The 22,876-nt window shown below is 48.9% G+C and overlaps 1 protein-coding gene across 1 annotated transcript in view; it reads right to left on the bottom strand.

Moving 5' to 3' along the window:
• The window catches only part of COL23A1 (collagen type XXIII alpha 1 chain), a 311,043-nt gene extending 288,487 nt beyond the window's left edge, over window positions 1-22,556 (bottom strand). Inside the window, exon 1 of the mRNA XM_077746329.1 lies at window positions 22,451-22,556. Coding sequence (XP_077602455.1) covers window positions 22,451-22,556 — 106 coding nt within the window. The remainder of the gene's footprint in view (window positions 1-22,450) is intronic.
• Window positions 22,557-22,876: the final 320 nt, after the last annotated feature.

The following is a 22,876-nucleotide window of genomic DNA, read 5'->3' on the forward strand; positions in this document are numbered from 1 at the left end:
AGCCTCCCAACCAGCACCGAGGGGTGCCGAGACCAGCTGTCATCACTGAGCTCTCCCAACACTGCACATTCGTAAGCAAAATAAGCATGTGAAGCAAAAAAATTAGGGGGGGTGGGCCATGGCACAGCAGTAGATGCAGAACTTGGGACAAGAAGGAGGGGGCTTTCAAGATAATACAGTGCAATTCAGCCACGTGACAGGTGGGACAAGGTGGGGCAAGTGACTTGCTCCAAGGTGACTCAGAGAGGGACATGGACTTATTTTTGAAAGAGAGCATGAGTGGTAGAGGGGCAGAGAGAGTGGGGGACAGAGGACCCGAAGCAGGCTCCGCACTGACAGCACTGAGCTGGATGTGGGGCTTGAACTCATGAACTGCCAGATCATGACCTGAGCCAAAGTCGTCTGATGTGCGACCGACTGAGCACCCAGGTGCCCCTCGTATCTTTTGATTGTAAGTCTAACACTCTTTGTAGCTCCTGCCTGGGGCTGACCCAACGCTCATTCCCGCCCGCTTCTCCCTGACCTCTCCCTAAGGATGGAGAAATGAAAAGATAAAAAGAGGCCACTTTCCAAAAACATCTGTAAGCAGCCACACCCACACCAGCCCCGGACTGCCCACCGCCGGAATTTGCATGCAAGGAGTATAAATGTCCGTGAGTTCAAGTTAGGGTTTCTATCACCCGCAGCCAGATGCATGCCTGATACACCGGCTTTCAGACAGCACTGGGTTCAGAGCTCCTAGCGTGCCGTTCCCAACTTGTTTTGGTACTACTATCAGAAACATGTAACCCAGCTAAACCATGTAACTCCAGGAGCCAACTTGAGAGAGCTCCCGCTGCCCTTCTTGCTGCCAGAATTTCCCGAATATTCCCAACAAGAGTCCTGGCCTGTCCTCAGCCTTCAAGGCTGACCAGGACCTGTCCCAGGGTCCTGAATGCTCCCTCCAGCCAACGGAGGCCCAACAGAGGCCGGAAGATGCCTGGTGCTTTTCTCAGCCCTACAGTGACTGAGATAGAACACCAGGCCCCCCCAGGGCCCGCCACAGCCCTCAGAGGGCCCTTACTTGACACGCAGAACAGGAAGGCCCCCAGGGAAAGTGTGTGGCTGGGGTATGTCTTCTGCTGACATAAGCGGGGTTTGCTCAGAGACACCCCCCCCACCTCAGGTCCTGTCCCAGGTGATGCCTGAGGTCACCCCTGTGCAAAATCAAAAGCTGACGGCTCTGACCAAGGCTTTACACCAGGCACCTTTTTTTCTCAGTCTGTTTACCCGGTCATGATTTAGTATTATCCCTTTTAAAATAATCAGGTTTTGGGGGCACCTGGGTGGCTCAGTCTGTTGAGAACCCACTTCAGCTCAGGTCATGATCTCGCAGGTCGTGAGTTCGAGCCTCGCGTCAGGCTCTGTGCTGACAGCTCAGAGTCTGGATCCTGCTTCGGATTCTGTGCCTCCCTGTCTCTCTGCCCCTCCCCTGTTCATACTCTGTTTCTCTCTCTCAAAAATAAACATTAAAAATTTTTAAGAAATAATTTCATTAAAAAATTATTGTGCTGTACTGCATATAAGTGGCCCTGCATCATTCAACCCTGTGTTGTTCAAGGGTCAGCTGTTCATTTTGCTTATCCATCCACCAGTACTACCATTTATCATCACCATCAGTGCACAGGAACTAGTCCCAAATGGCTTCTTCGCTTCTCAGACTGTGGTCGTGATCTAGCAGCTCCACTTTTAAAACAATTCCTACATGGGGCACCTGGGTGGCTCAATTACTTGAACATCCAGCTCTTGACGTCAGCTCAGGTCATAATCTCACAGTTCATGGGTTCGAGCCCCACATCTGTGAGCACAGCACTGAGCCTGTTTGGAATTCTCTCTCCCTCCCTCTCTGACCCTCTCTCTCTCAAAATAAATAAACTTAAAAAAAAAAAAAAAAAAGCAATTCCTACAGAAACACACAAACAAGGAGGTTTACTACCTATCTGTGGTGGAGAAGTAGCAAGCCAGCTGTGTTTTTCATTTTGACTTCCAGTTCATCAGGCACCAATGCTTTTGGTAAATACAATAAATAAAATGATGCAGTAGAAAATAAAATTTTAAAAACCAAAAACATAAAAACACTAGCCAATGTTTTTTATTATGAGACTCAACGGACATAAAATTACCGCCTAAATTGCTATGAAAGTTTCCAAATACTCTCAATTTCCATCTTAATCTTATTATAGACCCATAGCAAACAGTTCAAGGGCCAGAGCCCACTGGCAGACCACATTTTGAGTAGCACTGCCCGGAGCACTATTTAACAGCAAAAATGCAAACATCTTAAATGACCAGCAATAACGCAGTTGTTAAATACACTTTGGTATATCCATGTTACGGTTTAGCAATAAAAAATAATGAAGGCTGTGAGTCAGTCATTCGATTCCTAAGTATATAGCCAACAGAAATGAAAACATATGTTCCCACAAAAACTTGTATGCGAATGTTCATAACAGCTGCATCCATCAAGGCCAAATACAGGAAACCCAGATGTCCGTTAATGGGTGAATTAATAAACAAAATGTGGTATATCCATGCAATGGAATGCTATTAAGCCTTGAAAAAGGAACACAATAGTGGCACATGCTGTACACGGGGGAACCTGGAGAATCTTATGCTAAGTAAAAGAAGCCAGTTGCCAAAGCTCACATATTTATTTTTTTAATGTTTATTTGTGTGTGTGTGTGTGTGTGTGTGTGAGAGAGAGAGAGAGAGAGCAAGCGAACGAGTACAAGCAGAGGAGGGGCAGAGGAGAGGGAGACACAGAATCCAAAGCAGGCTCCAGGCTCCGAGCTGTCAGCACAGAGCTCAATGCGGGGCTCAAACCCATGAATCATGAGATCATGACCTGAGCCGAAGTCAGACACTTAACTGACTGAGCCACCCAGGTGCCCCAAGGTCACATATTTATGATTTTACTTAAATGCCCAGAAGAGGCAAATAAAGACAAAAAATAGAGGGGCACCTAAAAAACAGGGCGGCTCAGTCGGTTATTCATCCAACTCCTGATTTTAGCTCAGATCACAATCTCACGGTTTGTGGGATTGAGCTCCACACCAGGTTCTGTGCTGACAGTGCAGAGCCTGCTTGGGATTCTCTCTCTCTCTCTCTCTCTCTCTCTCTGCCATTCCTCCACTTGCACACACACTCTCTCTCAATCTCTAAATAAACAAACACACACACAAACATATTAAAAATATAGATCAGTGGTTACCAGGGGCTGAGGGTGGCAGCTTGATTGGAAGACGATATATAAGGGGTACAGGGCTTCTACATGGGGTGATGGAAATGTTCTAAACACAATCATGGTGATGGTGGTACTGCATGCACTGAAAACCACTGAATTGTACACTTGAATAGATGAATTCTGTGGTGAGTTCCACCGTTTTAAGATTTTTTTTTAAGTCATCTCTACACCTAACGGGGGGCTCAAGCTCACAGCTCCAAGATCAAGAGTAGCATACTCTTCCGAGAGCCAGCCTGATGCCCTCTGTGAGTTCAATTGTAATAAAGCTGTTATAAAAACATAATGAGTCAGAGTCCTACAGCTATTAAAACAAATGAATTAATTATTTAAAACCTAAGGGAAGTCCTACATCTGGCTGTTTTCTCTAGGGATTTCTCCCAAGCATTTAAGAAAGGAGCAACGCAGGGGTGTCCGGTGGCTCAGCTGGTTACCGGCCCGACTTCGGCCCAGGTCATGATATCATAGTTCATGGGTTCGAACCCTGCATCAGGCTCTGTGCTGACAGCTCAGAGCCTGGAGCCTGCTTCCGATTCTGTGCCTCCCTCTCTCTCTGCTTCTCCCCTGCTTGTGTGCTCACTCACTCTCTCTCTCAAAAAAAATTTTTTTTTTTAAATTAAAAGAAAAAAAAAAGAAAAGAAAGGAGCAAGAGTAAATCATTAAACCTTGCACTAATTCTTCCAGGCAGAAGAAACAGGGCAAGCATTTCCCATTGTATCTTACAAGGCCTGGTCTTCACACCAAAACCTGACAATACAGGAGGAAAGGAAATGTACAAACCATCTCTCTATGAAGACAGATGCAAAGTCCCCAAACACAACATCAGCAGAGTGGATCCAGCAACCTATTAAATAACATAGCCTATCCAAGAAGGGTTTTCTTCCAGGCATGCAAGAGCGATGAACATTCTAAAATCGATCAACGTCATCCATTGTTTTCACAGAGAAAAAAAAAAAAAAGGAGGAGAGCTATCATCTGATCAGCTCACAGATGCAGAAACATCACTGGACAAGTTTTAACACCCAGTCATAACTTAGAAAAAAACAAACAAACCTCTCTGCAAACTAAGAAAAGATGGAAAACTTCTTTAACTGGATTAAAGCAAAAACCCTAAAGCAATGGTCGTACTTAGTATCTTTCTCCGAGTTTGGTTACGAAACAAGGATGCCTGCACCGGAAGTGGTAATCCTTCCATTCAGCACGATGGAAAGTCTCAGCCAAAGCAAGGACTCCAGCAAAAAGAAATGAAAGGCACAGAATAGGAAACAAACAAACAAGCAAAACCCTCTATTTATAGACAATGTGATAGAAAATACACGGAAAATCTAGGGGCGCCTGGGTGGCTCAGTCAGTTAAGTGTCTGACTTCAGCTTAGGTCATGATCTCACCGTTCGCGGGTTCGAGCCCCGCGTCAGCTAGCTCAGAGCCTGGAGCCTGCTTCAGAGTCTGTGTCTCCCTCTCTCTCTGCCCTCCCCTACTCACACTGTCTCTCTCTCTCACTCTCTCAGAAATAAATAAAACATTTAAAAAAAGAAAAGAAAATACGCGAAAAATCTAAAGACTGTTAAGCCATTAAGTGTTAACAAGCGATGGTGCTAAGGACACTGGAAATAAGAGCAACCTGAAAAATTGTCAGCAACAAGCAGGAAAACAAATTTTCAAAAATATTGTCATTAAAAATGACAGCAGAGGGGCGCCTGGGTGGCTCAGTTGGTTAAGCGTCTGACTTTAACTCAGGTCATGATTTTACAGTTCGTGAGTTCAAACCCCATGTCAGGCTCTGTGCTGACAGCTCAGAGCCTACAGCCTGCTTCATATTCTGTGTCTGCCTCTCTCTCTGTCCCTCCCCCACTCACGCTCTCTCTCAGCAATAAATAAACAATACTACTACTAATAATAATAATAAAATAATGTGATATGCAGGGGTGCCTGGGTGGCTTGGTCCGTTAAGCACTTGGCTCTTGACTTCGGCTTAGGTCATGATCATACAGTTCGTGAGATTGAGCCCCCAGGTTGGGCTCTGTGCTGACCGTGCAGAGCCTGCTTGCGATTTTCTCTCTCCCTCTCTCTCTCTGCCCTTCCCCTGCTCATGTGCTCTCTCTCCCAAAAATAAACTTAAAAAATAATAATAATGTGATGTTGGCACACAGGCCTACAAACAGAACAACACAACAGAAAAGGCAGTGCAGACAGATCCTCACAGCCAGCAGTGTGGCTGAGATGAAAAACAGAAAATGCCAAGTGCTGGTGAATATGTGGAGTGTATGGAATTCCCAAATTCTCACACACACTCGGGGACTGTCACCTTCTCTGGAAAACAGAGGGTACTCTGTGAATACAGAGTATTCACTACAATGTAACATTGTGTGTACAGACACAACAGAAATCCATATATACAACGCATTTCTGTGTGTCTTACTGATAGGAGCACTGTTCAGAAGAGTCCCAAACCTGGAAACTGTCCAAATGCCCAATGGCAGTAAAATGAGTAAGTAAATGAGTAATTGGGGCACCTGGGTGGCTCTGTCGGTTAATCATCCAACTCTTGATTTCTGATCAGGTCATGATCTCACAGTTCAGGAGTTCGAGCCCAGAGTCAGGCTCTGTGCTGTCTGCTCTCTCTCTTGGGATTCTCTCTCCCTCTCTCTCTCCCTCTCTCTGTGTCCCTTTCCCCAGCTCATGCTCTCTTTCAAAATAAATATTTAAAAAAAATAATAAATGCATGAATAATCCACAACCACATGTAGCAAAATGGATAGATCTCACCATGCTCAACTAAGGACACAAATCTATATCATGTGATTCCATTCATGTAAAGTACAAAACCAGGCAGCACTAGTGGATCTCGGGAGAAACTGGAATGCTGGTCACCCCAGGGGCAGCTGGGGGCCATGTCCCTGAAGGGCGGGTCATGTGCTATTTCCTGTCTGGGACACAGGAGTGTGCTGTCCATGCAAACTGACCAGGGTACAAATTCAGGATACGTGCTTGCCCTGTAGAAGTTCTATTTGGACAAAGAGTTAAAACAAATAATAAGGCAGACATTGGAGGTATAGGATATACTGTGGGTTTTTTAAAAGATTTTTTTTTAAGTTTATTCATTTTGAGAGAGGGGGAGAACAATAGGGGAGAGGCAGAGAGAGGGAGATGGAGGATCTGAAGCGAGCTCTGTGCTCACAGCAGCAATTCCAATGAGGGGCTCAAACTCACAAATCATGAGATCATGACCTGAGCTCAAGTCTGATGCTTAACCAACTGAGCCACCCAGGTGCTCCTAAGATTTGGTAAGTAACCTCCACACCCAATGTGGGGCTCAAACTCACGAGCCCGAGATTAATAGTCACATGCTCTTCCAACTGAGCCCAGCTGGGCGCCCTCCGATATGCTGATAGTGACCAAAGCCGCTAATGCTTGCAGACACAGAATATGAAGTGCGTGCACATTCACTGCCCTTCTTCCACCTTCTGTGGAAGTGTGCCCCCAGAATCGGAAGGGCCAGGACACTGGCTGGGAGGTTCTTACACTGGAAAGTGTGCAAAACCACTGGTGTGGAAGGAAATGTTGGAAAAGGTCCAGGAGGGCAGAGGGAACGCAGGGAGGCTGCCCCAGCTCCCTGCCTGGAGTCACGGTTTATTTTTTATTTAAACACGTCTCCATGTTCGCTTGGTCACGGGCCCCTGGGGTCCATGTGGGTTGGATGGACTGAGATTAGTACCTTTACATTAAAGACAGGGGGAAAAAAAGGTTCATAATACCACGTATTACTTTTATTTCTGCAAAAACTTAAATGTGTATATATGTAAAATATTTACATCCAGGGATTGGTATGGTGAGGGTGGTAATGTGGGGAAACAAGGGAGACTTTTCTTTGAACTTCAGGGCTATGTTGTTTTTGAGGGATGGGCAGTTGGGTAATTTTAAGCAGCACAGCTTGCTTTTATAATAATAATTTTTTTAATGTTTTTAAATGTTTTATTCATTTCTGAGAGAGAGAAAGAGAGACAGACAGACAGCGTGAGCAGGGGAGGGTCAGAGAGAGAGGGAGACACAGAATCTGAAGACAGGCTCCAGGCTCTGAACTGTCAGCACAGAGCCCGATGCGAGGCTTGAACCCACGAACCGTGAGATCATGACCTCAGCTGAAGTCGGATGCTCAACCGACTGAGCCACCTAGGTGCCCCGCTTTTATAATTTTTAAAAAATAAAAGGAGGGAGGAAAAAACAAACAGAACCAAAAAAAAAACAAAAATAAAATAAAATGAAAGGGAGTGCCTGGGTGGCTCAGTTGGCTAAGCATCCAACTCTTGATTTCTACTCAGGTCATGACCTCGTGGTTTATGGGACTGAGCCCATCGTAGGAGCCTGCTTGGGATTCTCTCTCTCCCTCTCTCTCTGCCCCTCCCCTGGCTCATGTGCTCTCTCTCCTTCTCTCTCTCAAAATAAATAAATAAACTTAAAAAATTTTTTAATTAAAAAAATAAAAGGAGAGCAATCGGCTAAGATGATTGGAAAGGGGGGGCCAGGAGGGGAGCCGGGGACCTTCAGGATGAAGCAAACGTTCTGCTCTAGGTAGAAAATGAGGCTCTGCATCATCAAGAGGTACCCTGGAGACCAACCGAGTCAGCGCGGGGACAGGACAGACACACCCAAGTTCACAAGTCACTCCCCCATCTCTCACGCCTCCTTTACCTCTACCTCTTCCACCAACGCAAACCCTTGTATTCACCCACCTGTAAGCTCTCCCCGAGTTTATGCTCCCCTAACCCCCCACATGCAACCTACCCCTCCAACACATACGCCTTCCCCTAGTTTCTACATGCTCCACCCCTGCGAGCCATGAAGGGGCCAGTACCCAGGTAGCAGAACGTGACCCTCACTGACCCCTCCCAACGGGGCTCCTGGATCCCAAGATGGGAGCAGGCAAGAGGAGAGGATGTGCATTTCGGGGAGCAAACAGGCATGGGGGGGGAAGGCACTACCTTGTCCTCCTGGAAATTAAGTTCAAATCCTGTTGGGGGTGCAGGATGGGGGGGGAGCAGCTGCTCCTAGCCTTCCTCAGGGACAACCCTCTGCCCTGTCGGTGCCTCCCCCCCCCCAATCATACATACACATATTCACAGAGAAAATGGTAACACAGTGGCCAGACCCCCTCTGGGCACTTTGAGGTCCACGGTCACAGCCAATACATGTGCCATTCCTGTACAGAGCTGACCTTTCTGCAAGTGCTTGGGCCAATACAGTCCCCTTCATCCCAACCTGGGTGACAGGCAGTGCCGCGGATGGGGAGTAATGCTCGGGGGGACGTCATTGTCCCGTCCTTCTGTGGCTGGTACAGCTGGGGCGCATCTCACTCCTCACCCGCCTCCAAGTCACCTGCTGCTCCCACTCACCCAGGGGCACATGTGGCCTTGTCTATACACTTTTTTTTTTTTAAGAGAGAGAGAAAGTGTAAGCAGAGCAGGTAGAGAGAGAGATGGGGACTGAGGATGTGAAGCAGTCTCTGTGCTGTCAGCAGCAAGCCCAGCGTGGGGCTTGCACTCACGAACTGCGAGATCATGACCTGAGCTCAACCCAGGTGCCCCACATTTTTTACAACAAAACTCTTAACGTTTGTTTATTTATTACTGAGAGACAGAGCATGAGGAGGGGAGGGGCAGAGAGAGAGGGAGACACAGAATCCGAAGCAGGCTCCGGGTTCTGAGCTGTCAGCACAGAGCCCAATGCGGGGCTCCAACTCACAAACTGTGAGATCATGACTTGAGCCGAAGTCGGACACTTAGCCAACTGAGCCACCCAGGCACCCCACATTTTTAAAGGTACATTTGGTAGAAAGCGCCACAGGGGAGGCAGGTGTGTGTGTTTCTAATGAGGGAAAACCAGGTGTGGCCCCCTCTCCACACTGGCCACATATTGGCCTTTGTTTGGAAGACTTCTTCCTCGTGAGCCCCAACCCCACCCCACAGTGCTTTGAACTTCCTCCTGTGCTAGCCTGTGAGTGGGCCACACAGGGCTACTTCTAAAGAAACAGACTGGGCAACAGGCCACTTCAAGCCAAGTGTCATGAAAGTCCTGACCTCGCAGGCAAGGCTGCGTGGCCGGCATTCTGTCCCATCTCTAAAGGCAGGGCTGCAAACATAAAAAAGAACAGTGGAGTCAGGGAAGGAGGAGAGGCTTTGCTGTGTCATGGGGAAAACTCCAGAGCCACCCAAAAGAAAAGAGCTTTATACCGCTGCCTGCTGATCATCAAGTTCAAGGGCTCCCCAAGGAGCCAGGAGTTGCTTGCTCTTCTCTGCACTGCATCCTGGAGCAGAAGCTTCACTCAGGGATCTAGCAGCAAATGAACCAAGAGTCTAAGCAGAAACGACATTCTACTCTGCAGGGGAGGCAACAAAAGCGGCGTCCCCATGATCATGCGGTCTTTGCTCTCGTAGTAACACCCCACCCGCAATAACGATCTGCGTCTGGCTCTCTCCCACCTCATGAGGGGACCACAGATCAGTTTCCTTAGGGATAAATGAAAAGACATTATTAGATGCCTAATGTATGCCAAGCACTTCCACATGTGTTCATCTCAGTGTATCTTCGACGCAAACCCATGAAGTACATGAAGTTTACCCTATTTTACACATGACGACATGGACAGGTTTTTTTGGGTTTTTTTTAGGTTTGTTTGAGAGAGAGAGAGAGACAGAAGAGAAAGCAATCAAAGGATGGACAGAGAGAGAAAGAGCAGAGAGAGAATCCCAAGCAGACTCCGAGGTGTCAGCACAGAGTCCCACACGGAGCTGGAACTCATGAACCGTGAGATCCTGACCTGAGCTGACATCAAGAGTCGGGCGCTTCACTGACAGAGCCACCCAGGAGCCCCGAGGAGATGGACAGTTTAAAGAATCAAATAACTCACAGAGCCCGTGGGTGGTGGCCACATCTGGCACTCACGGCTGGATCCACCCGCATCCAAATCCAGCCTCCTCTCCCAGACACCAAGAGGCACCGTGGCGCCCACAGGAAAGGTACCCCTGCCTGGAAGTCCCAGGTGGAGGGACGGACACAGAGTCTGGCCCTGAGACGCTGAACCTCACACAGAGGGACACACCCAAAACACAGTTGGCTGGGAGGCATCTGAGCCCCCGGGGGCCCGCTGCCCAGATTCCCAGAACCTTCCTGCATCCTGCCCTCCACAAGTCTGCTCCCCAACAGGTGCATCACTTCTGTGAGCTCCGGTTTTCCTCCTAACACTTCTCCTGCCTCCCTAATGCTGCCCCGCTCGGTTCTGCCGCCAGTGACAACGAACCCAAACTCGCTCACCATCCACCGAGACGTCTTCCTTCCTCCCTGCTCCCTGGAACAAGGGGCCGGCTACCTGGCCTCTTTCCTGGGTCTGGGGGCTCATCCCAGGGCCCGGCTCCCATGACATGATGCTACTAAACACTTAGGGATGATGAAGCGAGAGGGTGCTGCGGCACCGTGGGACGGAGCGAGCCACACTACCAGAGGAAGGGGAAGAGGAGACGCTTCTGTGTGTTTCTGCCACAGCCAATCCTATTTGCACGATTTGGCAAGGGCAGCTATTTCTGTCCACACCCCCGACTTTGATCAGCCCCGGGGGGGACAGAGGCAAGCTGAGGGCACCCGTGTCAAGGGTGAGGGCACGCGGGGAGCGTGCCAGCACCACCTCGGCAAGGCTGCCGGGATCCCAGCTCTGGGCTGGCACAGGGAGCCTGCGTGACGCCCCAGAAGGACACGCAGGGAGAGAGGCTGGGGGTCCAGGGGCAGACGAGAGATGAGGGAGGTGAGGCTTTCCAATCTAGGTAGGTGTCTGGAGGTACCCAGGTCTATACAGCTCCCAAACCCTGCTCAATTCAGGCAACAGGATACAGGGAGGCGGGTTACTAGAACAGAATGTACAGGAAATGTTAGCTGCAAAGGATGGGAAGGCTTTTCAGGAAGGGTATTTCTGAAGTGTTTCCTTGTAGGGAACAAGATTTCCGACACAGAGCGGCAAGTGCCCCAAGGCAAGCCAGCAGGAGCGGATCTGATTCACAGGGAAGGGACCCCGGCCAGCGCCAAACCAAATGCAATTGCTTCCAATCATCAGACCCTGGAGCCAGCTCAGAGCTCAGCCTAGCCAAGCCCTGGCCACCATTAAGCCTAAGTGAGGAAGGAGAAAAGGCCAAGTGGAGAAAACACTGGAAAAGAATGGAAAGAGACTATCAAGTTTAAAAACAAAAAGGAGGGGCGCCTGGGTGGCTCAAGTTGGTTAAGCATCAGATGCTTGGTTTTGACTCAGCTCATGATCTCACAGTTCCTGAGTTCAAGCCCCGCAGTGGGGGCTTGGGATTCTCTCTCTCTCCCTTTCTCTTTGCCCCTTCCCCTCTCTTAAAAATAAATAAATAAACGTAAAAAAAAAAGAGGAGGCCAACAACCCTCCAAGGGGCTTTCCCACGTGGGTGGAGAAGGCCACCCTGCAGGCCACCCTTGTTTGGGGACATGTTGTAATTCAAGAAGGACAATGTCAGCTATGGAAGCTTCCTTTCTAGATTTTATTACCCCATCCCTATAACTGCCCTCTAACAGACCTGTCACTCCACAAATCACCCAAACATATTAATAGAAAGAGCTGAATTCCACGTGTTCCCTTACTAAGGGCTGAGTTTGTCCTTTGTTCCCGCCACCCCTCCTGCACTCAGGGAGGACCTGGTACCAGCTGGCAATACAGCCAGTGGATCGTGAAGAAAGAATACAGATCCTTCAAGGAAAAATGCCAGTAGGAGAGAGACACTTTGGGCAGAGGAATGACACATGGGTTCCTACTGAGAAATTAAGTCATTGCATAGGGCATAGGAAGGTGATGTGATTTGAGAGATGGATCCAGAGAAGGGGGCAGGAATCAGATGGAGCAATGCCATGACACAGGTGTGATGGCTAATTTCATGGGTCAACTTGTCTGGACCATGGTGTCCAGATACATGGTCAAACATTATTTTGTATGTTTCTGGGAGGATTTTTTGGGGATGGGATTAACATCCCAATTAGGTGGACTTGGAGTAAAGCAGATTGCCCTCCATAATATGGGTGAGCCTCACCCAATCAGCTGAAGGCCTAAATAGAACAAGACAGAATTCCCAAACAAAAGAGATTTCTCCAGCAGACTGCCCTTGGACTTCATTTGCAACAACTGCCCTCCAGAAAGACTGAAATAATTTAAACATTATCAATCTGATCACTGAAAACAATATCTCCTTTTACTAGGGATTTCCACAATTATTCACGACAGATGATCTTTGCAAGTGCCCAGAGCAGTGCCTGGCATGGTGGGTGCACCCTAAGTATCCACTTAAGAAAAGTGTCACCGTCCGTGTTTTTCACTGGGGACTCCCTATTCCTATTCTTTGCCTATTCTTCCACCACAATATTTGACTTTTCCTTATTCGCTTGAAAGAACTTCATGAATATCAACCGTACGTTTGTTGTATATGTTGAGTCATTTTCAGTTTTTTTATCATAACTCTGTCAGGGTGAGATTTTTCTATACAAAAAAAATATAAGCTCGGGGCCCCTATGTGGCTCAGTCGGTTAAGCGTCCAACTTTGGCTTGGGTCATGATCTCGCAGTTTGTGGGTTTGAGCCCCGCATCATGTTCTGTGCCGACAGCTCAGAGCCTGGAGCATGTTTTGGATTCTGTATCTCCCTCTCTCTCTGTCCTTCCCCAACTCGTACTCTGTCTCGGTCTCAAAAATAAACTATAAAGAAAATTTAAGCTCTAAGCTTAAAATGTTTAAGAAAACATTTTAAACAATGGCAGGTTTTCCAGCCTGGACACCATCGACATTTGGGGGTGGGATCATTTTTTGTGTTGGAGGCTGCCCTGTGCCTGGCGGGATGTTTAGTGGCATCGCTGGCCTCTACCCACTAGATGCCAGTAGCACCCCAGCCACACCCCACGTTGAGACAAACCAAAAAAATGTCTCCAAACATTGCCAAATGTTTCCTGGGGGCAAAATCTTCCCTGTTTGATGTTTTCCGACTGCTTTATGGCTTCATTTTTCATATTTAACTCTTCAGTCCATTTTGAAGATACTTAGCATAAGAAGTAAGGTAAGAGGCCAGAGATGATGACGACACTGAACTCACCCTGGGAAAGGGCAGTGCCACCATGTGAGTAGCTCCTGATACGTGGGACATTTAATAATCCTACCACACAGTGTTACACGACACCTCACGAAGTGACTAGTTGCACCTGTCACCCATAGTTGGCACGGAGTTGGCCAAGCTGAGGTCAAGACAGATTTAGTCCGACAGTCTCAGGATTCTGCACCGCGACTAAACCAGATGGTGCTCAATACTCGTTGGGTGGGTGGGGCAACTGTTCCAGGAATGCATTCGCCCGTGGCTATTTTACCCTTCGCATAATCATCACAGCCTCCAGCAAACCACCTGATTCTGGAATCTTCTGGAAAATTCCGAGGCATCTTCCATCTTCAAAGGAAAAAAACACCAGCGTGGGTGCTTAGCTCTGTGTCTCACTGCCCCCAGTTTGAACTTCTGGGTGCTTTGCAGTCAGTTTGTTTGTTTGTTTTTAGTATTAATTATCAGTTGCTTTTCAATGCCTGTTAAATTTCTATAGAATGTAATGAATATAGTGGGCTCCCTCTGGTGGTCACAAGAAAATCTCCACATTCCAATGGTCAGCACACAGTTAAACCCCAAGGCCTTTATTTACAGGACATGGTATATTTTGTGATTAATAGATTCAGAGTAGCTAGATGATGCCTCACATTATGAGAAGGCCCCTAATTATCATCCCCCAGTCATCAGTGGGTCTACTAATCGGTTCCTGAAGCCACTCACTCTCTAAAGCCATGCTTATCATCTTCCCTTCCAAATCCATCTTTGGGGATTTCCTGTTTCTGCTCTGGGCATCAGGCTCCCCCAGGCTTGCAGCTTCAGGCACCTCTGTCCCTGCAGGTGCCCATCCATCCTGTTTGTGACTTCTGTCCACCACGCGGCCCCTGCCTCCTGCAGCTGTTCCCCGCCATCAGTTCTCACAGCCCGCATTCAAGTCCTCGTGACCTCTCCTCCACAGAAGTCACCCACCAGCCACTCACCATCCCTCCACCGCATGGCCAGCACCATTCTCAGCTCAGAGGACACAGCAGGGGACAAGACAAAGACCATCCCCATCCACCCACCTTGAGTACCTTGGGGAGGGGGGGGGCAGCGCTTCTCTGCTAGAACCATATCTGCCTCCAGCTGTTTCTAGATTCCTCTTAACACTGAACTCCAACTCAGATTCCTTCATGGTGTCGTTCTGAGGACTAACACCCACATCCCTCCACGCCCAAGACCTGCCCTTACCTCCCGCTGCCACCTTCCGACCAACCAGAGCTCCCCACTGCTCCGGGGGCTCCCGGGGGCCTCTACTCAGGATGGTGGGATCGGGAAATGTGTCCCCTGTTCCAGCTGGCTGACATGCCGAACAGTCTTCAAAATCCTGCCCAGCTATCATCTTCCTCCTGCCCAGGTCCTCCTGATCTGATGCAATTTCTCCCTTCTTTTTATGTCTGTAAGACTTTTCTTTTTTTCTTTCTTTCTTTTTTTTTTTTTTTTAAGTTTAGGTATTTATTTTGAGAGAACGAGAGTGAGCAGGGGAAGGGTAGAGAGAGAGGGAGAGAGAGAATCCCAAGGAGGCTTCTCATGGTCACTGCAGAGCCCGACATGGGGCTTGATCCCACAAACCGTGAGATCATACCTGAGCTGAAACCCAGAGTTGGACACTCCACCGACTGAGGCAGCCGGGCACCCCTCTGTGAGGCTTTTCTGTGCAGGCTCTTCCTCTTCGTCATAGAGTAAGGTTCTTGTATCTGCCCCATGACCGCCAGTGACAGGCCCTGCAATTCCTGTCAGTCTCTGCCAATGTCGCCCACGGGAAAAGCACACAACAGGGGTAGGGAGAAAGGAACGAGAGAACGAACAAGAATCAAGGCAGGATGAACTGGGGACCAGAGACCATACTCCAGAGTATTCTAGCCAACAAATAAGCAGTATCAGACACCCAAATCGTCTCCTTCAACTCTGTGCAGTCTTACATCGTGGCATAACTGCCATCAAGCTACCTTTTTATACCATAAATTCCAGTCAAGTAGGATTTAACGATAGATAGATAGATAGATAGATAGATAGATAGATAGATAAGCAAGCCAGCCATTATTTTTAAAATTCTCTGAATAAATAATCAGGGTACTAAGAAAGGGTATATACCCAGGAGGCTCCTGGGTGGCTCAGTCGGTTGAGCATCTGACTCGATCTCGGCTCAGGTCATGATCTCATGGTTTGTGGGATCGAGCCCTGCATCAGGCTCTGTTGCCTCTCTCTCTGCGCATCCCTGTTCATGCTCTTTCTCTCGCTCTCTCTCAAAATAAATAAAAAGAAATAAATAGAAATTTAACTGAAATAAAAAGGAAGGGCACACCCTCACTAAGCTCTTTCTTACACCAACAAACAAGCCAAACACAAGAAACTCTTAGCATGTGTGTTCTGCTCTGTAACATTTGCCATAAACTCTCAGTGACACGTATAAGGCTCTATGTCATGCTCTCCTGTTAGTGTTTCACTCTCCTGCTCAAACTTCCAAACACTGTCACAGAGTGGCGAAAGTCTCACTCCAAGTCATCTGCTTATCAGCGTGCATCATTTGGAAACCACACGTGACATCTCTGGGGTATGATACAAAGATACAGTGGGGGCATGAAGAAAAAAATGAAAAGGACTCCCACTTTTCCGCAAAGTTCCTAACAAATTTCCAGGGCAGGTGGAGCTGGGTCAGACACCAGTGCAAAGCGTACGGAAAGGCAGAGCCATCTCTCTGGAGGCCGTTAACGGTTGACAAGAGCTCACAGGCTACACGCCTCCTTTCTCTTTCCAGTTCTCTCGCTTCTGTGCTCTGTTGCCAGCATTTTCTCACCCACGTCCCAGAAGAACACTCCAATACAGTCTGCTAAGCCTTTATTCTTTCCTTCCAGAATATTCGCAGCCAAGGGCCAGCCTCAAATCTCCTCTCCCCATGTCTCTGGCAGCCCTGCATGACATCAGCAAAACTCAAGAAGGCCACAGGCTGCACGGTGGGTCTGGAAGGGCCTGGGGACAATGGATCTGAGTTCATGGTAACCACAACTCACTCTCAGGAAGCAAGTACCAGGCCCTGTTCTAAGCAACTCACATGCATTAACTCATTCAATCCTTGCAATAATCATGTGATGTAGCTACTGTCGGAAACTGCATTTCACAGGTGAAAACCTGAGGCACCGGTTGGATAAGTTACTCGTCCAGGGTCATCGAGCTGGTAAGTGACAGAACTTGAACCAGGCAGTCTGGGTCCAGAGTTCGAGCGCTTTATCACTGGGCCCTGCTGACTACTGGACAAGTTCAACAGAGGGAAAAGACTGCCCTTGCGTGCCTGGAGTGGAGGCAAACCTCTGGTCACATCCAGACTCTGTCTACAGTCCCCGGCTGAGGGCCACCGGGACAGGGCTGGCCAGGTGCCCCTGCAGTGGTAATCTCTTATTTACATCCACCCAGTGAAATCCATTGTGTCTTCTTACGGGAATAGCACCCTAATATTCCTCATGGCAACTACCCCTCCCTGTTCTCAGACCACATGGTTCTGGCAATGTCATCCCGCCCTCACAATAGCCTCCCCCAGGTCCAAAACGGTCACATGACCCAGAGCCAGCCACTCATCTTCCAGGCTGGGCAATTAATTCAGGCACAGGCATCTGCCCCAAGGCAGGCACATTAGGGTCAATTCTGGGGCTTCTTTTAAAATTTTGGTAAAATGTATATAAATCTAAAATGACTGAACGGTTCAAAGTTCCACAGTTCCACAGCATTTATTCACATCCACCTGAATACAGCCCGACCTCTGACCTTTCCATTCCCAGTTATATGAGCTAGTAAGTTTCCTTTTCTTTAGTAACGTAGGATGGTTAGGACATTGGCATTCTGATGCTTGACTGAAACTGTTAATGCAAGGACCTTTTGGACGAAAGCGGCCCATCCCAGGACGTGCAGGATGGGACCACACAGCGGCGGATCAAGGGGCAGCGTCAAGATTCAAATCCAGGGCTCTCAGGCTCCAAATCCCTTAGGATGCTCCCAGGTCATGACTGCTCTTATAGCAGTGGGGACAGGGTTGTGCCTTCCTCTGCCACAAGACAGGCTTGGGAATAGCCCTGCCAGGGCCCTTCATGCAATATCCTAGAACTGCTGCCCTGACGGCAGCCTCCGCCAACAGACTGTGGGCTCCCGTCCTTCTGGCATGACACCCCCAGGCGCGGCAGCGGTGCCTGGCTCAGGGCCGGCTTCGGTACAAGGCATGAGGAGGGCAGAGAACAGAGTGAAAAGGCAGTCCTCCTCCCCTTCAATGCTTTCCTGCAGCCTGGGCTGTAAGGACACGGGACAGGAGGGGCACCTGGGCGGCTCAGTCAGTGAAGCATCCGACTCTTGATTTCGGCTCAGGTCATGATCTCGAGGTTCGTGAATTCGAGCCCCAAGGTGCGGAGCCTGCTTGGGATTCTCTCTCTCCCTCTCTGTCTCTGCCCCTCCCCCGCCCATGCTCACTCGCTCTCTCCCTCTCAAAATAAATAAATAAAACTTTTTTTTTAAAAAAAGGACACAGGACAGAAAATCACCCAAACATCGTTGGTGGGGACTGCCCAGGCACTTCACAGAACAGCCCAACAACGGATAAAGATGCCACCATTTAACCAAAACAATGCAGTATGTACTCTCTGCATGATACGCAGGCTGATGCACCATCTCAAGGAGAAACTGAATCAAAGAAAGCCGTTCAGGGATAACAGCCTATGATACGCTTTGCGGAAAGAACAGGAGAGGAGCTACTCACTGAAATGTACACACACTACCTCAAAAACCAGGCTGCCCCATACTATTGCCACATGTGGCCACTTAAACTGAGTAACAATTTTAAAATTCATCCCCTCCGTCGCACTAGCCACAATGTCAAGGGCCGGAGAGCCAGCAGTGGCTGTCGTGTTAGCCTAGACAACAGATCATTTCCACATCACAGGAGGTTCTACTGGGCAGCACTGCTCGTGAAAGCCAGTGGCACACTGGCAGTCTCTAGAAAGGGGAGCAGGAGAAGGGGGAGAATGGGGAAGGAGAATTACTCTTCACGTGTAATCCTTAGTACTAATTGAGCTTTCTTTTTAATCACATCATACATCATTTCCTGCTCAAAAATAATCACTTTAGGGGTACCGGGCGGTTCAGGCGGTTAAGCGTCTGACTCTTGGTTTCAGCTCAGGTCACGATCTCACAGTTCATGAGTTTGAGGCCTGCATCAAGCTCTGCGCTGACAGTGGGGGAGCCTGCCTGGGATTCTCGCTCACTCTCTCTCTCTCTCTCTCTCTCTCTCTCTCTCATCCCTCCCCCGCTCACACTATCGCTGTCTCTCAAAATAAGTAAATAAACTGGGGCGCCTGGGTGGCTTAGTCGGTTAAGCGTCCGACTTTCGCTTAGGTCATGATCTCGCGGTTCGTGGGTTCGAGCCCCGCGTCGGGCTCTGTGCTGACTGCCAGCTCAGAGCCTGGAGCCTGTTTCAGTCTGTGACTCCCTCTCTCTCCGACCCTCCCCTGCTCACGCTGTCTCTCTCTCTCTCCTAGAAATAAACGTTAAAAAAAATTTTAAAAAAAACAAAACAAAAAACAAAAAAACAAAATAAGTAAATAAATACTTAAAAAACAAGTAACCACTTTTAAACATTCAGTACATGGGTATCATAAGAAGAGTGCTGGGTAAGTCGCCTGCATCTGAAACCTGGAGATCTCTGCTGAAGGAGCGGAGAAGCATCTCTCCAGGCAGATGAATGAGAAAGAGCAGCGTGGGGGAGGGGGGAGACTCCCAGGCAGCAGCCCCCCATCGCACCCCCACAGAGAAATTTCGACCCCTGCAGCAACCTTAAGGTGCTCGGGGTGATTCACCTTCCTGTCCGCTTTCCTTTGCTAGGGCTGCCCCAACCAGTCACCACAAACTAAGTGGCTTAAAAGGACAGAAATTCTCCCACAGTTCAGGAGGCGAGAAGTGCAAACTCAAGGTGTCACTGAGTTTGGTTCCTTTGAGAATCCCCTCCTACTGCTTTCCTCCAGCTCCTGGTGGCTGGGGGCAATCCTGGGCTCCTAGATGCACCCCTCTGTCCTCTGGAGGGCTCCTCTGCGTGTTGCTCTGTGTCTCAAATCTCTCCCTTCTGTCTCATAAGGACACTTGTCACTGGATTTAGGGCCCACCCTAAATCCTGGATGACCTCATTTTAAAGTCGAGAGGGGCAAGGCTCAGGCCCCTCCCTTGTCTGAGGTCACAGGGCACAGCCCTGCCAGCCCTCTCGCCAGCCACCAGGTAAGGCAAGAGGCCTGCCCCCTTCTCAGCTCCATGGCTCCCATTTCACAATGGGCAACACACGGAAGAGTGGCCCCCTCCTCTGGCCTCGCTAATCTCTTTGATCAGATCTCCCAGGAGCTGACAAAAGATCACACAGTCCCCAGGCCATGAGAAGGAACCAGGGCAGCTGGGGGGCATCTGTGAGTATCTCAAATCAGACGTGGGGCCAAAGCTTCAGAGGGTGGTGTGCAAGTCCAGACTCTGAAAGTCTGCGGGGAAAATCAGAGCCCAGGAGAAAGGAATCAGTGAAGGCTTCCAGTGCTAGAGAAAAAGGCCTCTGTCCTTTCTGTGACAGGGAGAATGTGCCAGCCGACAGGGATGAAGGTCTCTGGTCCAGAGGGCTCCAGTGAGGGGCGCCTGGGTGGCTCAGTTAAGCATCTGACTCTTGGTTTCGACTCAGGTCATGATCTCATGGTTCGTGAGCTGGAGCCCCACGTCAGGCTCTGCACAGACAGTGCGGAGCCTGCTTGGGATTCCCTCTCTCCGTCCCTCCCCTGCTCAGCCATCAGGGCCTGGCAGTGCTGGCCACAATGACTATGCTGAGAATACCTCCCCCAACAGCTTGATGGTAGCCCAGAGCCCTTCTGACAACCGCAGCGCAGTGCTGACCCCTCCTAGAGCAGGGGAGGCCGCTGCTCTCCTCTCGGCAGGACTAGGGGTTTCTGACCAGACTTTCAGTCCCCAGGGTCCTCCCTGGGACCCTCTTGGAACCTCTCTTGGTGGTTCAGGACCCCCCAAAGGGAGATAGGTCACAGGATCCCTCTGGGTCATAGGCTTTGACCTACACTTTCTCTATGACCTCAAAAATGCCTATGGAGCCCACTCCAGCGCTGTTATCATTTTTTGATGAAGACCTTGATTGTTAATAAGTGACGGACCAAGATTTGAACTTGGTTCAGATTTATTCAGGAGCTCCGTGCCCCCTCACTGCCTCTTCTACCTGTCTAGCCTTATTTGGGACTTTCAAACTTGCAGCCAGCAATGCGGAGCAGGAAACCCATTTCAATTGCCATCCAGGTCATGCACTACAAATAGAAATAGCTCAAACAAAAACTTCACTCCGATTGGTTTTTATTCCACTCCATGGCTAGTTCACGATTTCAGAATGCTGGCTGCAACCCACGGAACTGATTTCATATCTCACAAATGCTTTGTGACTCTGTTTATTTATTTATTGTTTTAATGTTCCTTTATTTTTGAGAGAGAGACAGAACATGAATAGGGGAGGGACAGAGAGAGAGAGAGGGAGACACAGAATCCGAAGCAGGCTCCAGGCTCTGAGCTGTCAGCACAGAGCCCGATGCGGGGCTCGAACTCATGATCCGTGAAACCATGACCTGAGCCGAAGTCAAACACTTAACCGACGGAGCCACACAGGTGCCCCATGACTCAAGGTTTAATAAACACTTACCCACATAGCTCACATGAACTGACACCCATTCAACACTCAGAAAGAGGAGGGGGGGAATTCAGATTATCCTAAAACTCATTTGTGGATCTGAATCTTTTCCCCTATTGACTCAAACATCTGACCTGCTGATCTGCTAATGATGTCGTTACTCGTCATGTCCCTTTTGCTATTAAACTGTTAGAGGTACTACGTTAAAGACTAATTCAAGCTTTGCCCATAAGATCCTCTCCCACGGGGCCCTTGGAGACTGAGTTCTTCACACCATGAGATCCACCTTTACAGAAACCCAAGGGCACCTCCCAATATGGAGATGTTAGCTTTCAATGCGCTTTGTGTCTAGGCCAGCTGAAGTGGATTGGGAAATGCCAGACAGCTTGGCTCATGGAAGGAATGGCAGCACAGACTGGGGCCCCCGGGCTCAGCTCCCGTGTGTCTCCACCTTGTCCGGCACGGTGGGAAATCTAAGAAGCACTGCGATTTTCCACTCATTCACTGGTATTACACACTGTCCTGCAGAGGAGAATTCTTACCCCGAAAATACCAGGGCCAAGCCTGCACACCTAAATTCTCAGTGCTGGTCTGTACGCGGCCCCCATGAGGACAACCAGAAGACCCGATAGGTATCAGAATTCAGCCGCATGGATTGGGAATCCACACATCCTGCTCTTATTCACAGCCATCATGGCTGCATCACCAAAACCTAAGACAGACATGATTATCTGAATCACTCAGACCACGTTCCCATCGTCCCTCCTCTACCTCCACCAAAAGAAATGAAAACCAAAAGACCTCTAGTCACCGGATTACTTACTTACCCCCTCGTGTCCGAACAGAACTGGGGTCACACGGTTAATACTGTGTGGATGGTCCATGCCTGCTTCTCTGTCTTTTACCTTCCTAGTACCTAAGCCGTCATAAGTCGTTTCTTTTGTTTTTTCATTTGTTTGGTTTTTGTTTTTTTTTCCCCATCACAAGCCATTTCTTTTTGACTGTTTTGGGGTTTTTTTGGTTTTGGGGGGTTTTTTTCATCATAAGTCATTTCTAACAGTTTGTTAGTTCCTACCCCAAGGCCACCACCTTCATCAAACCAGGCAGTTATCCCTTCTAGAAGCTTTGACTAGTGAACTGGTCAAGAGGGAAGACATAGGAAGAAAAAGACCCCAGACGGTCCATGAGGTACAACAGATGGATTGAAACCCAGTGCAAGCCTCTTGACCATGTCCTCAGCGGTTCTGAGCAGACAGGAGTCAGGACGCCAGGCTTCCGGGAAGTCAAGGGCTCGCAAGAATCAAACAGCCACTTACCTGGGGGGCAGACACACTCAGTTGGCGCTTCCCGAACTGTCCGGTGCTTGACCAGTCCCTCCAACTTCTGAATCGGGAAGAAAAGAGAGGGGGAAAAAATGAGCATGAGTTTGAGAGCAGAGAGGGGTAAAAGTGGAAAAGTCAGCAAAAACCAATGTATTGGAAAGATTACACTGGCAGTGGCATTTCCAAAAACATTTATTATGAGGTTGTTAAATGCTACAGGCAGATAGGGTGTGAGAGGAGGAACAAATATAAACACACAGCAATTACTCGGGAGCCCCTGAAAAGATGGTGGCAGGTTTCTGCTTTGTCACAGCATTTTCAAATACAAATCCAGAAAAGCCAAAGTGACCATGAAGTCGGCACGAAGAAGGGAAGGCGGAGGAGAGGGGGGCTGGGCAGGGCCGCCTAAAACTGGACCTT

This window comes from Crocuta crocuta, unplaced genomic scaffold, assembly GCF_008692635.1.
Source record: "Crocuta crocuta isolate KB4526 unplaced genomic scaffold, BGI_CrCroc_1.0 scaffold218, whole genome shotgun sequence".
Lineage (NCBI taxonomy): Eukaryota > Metazoa > Chordata > Mammalia > Carnivora > Hyaenidae > Crocuta > Crocuta crocuta.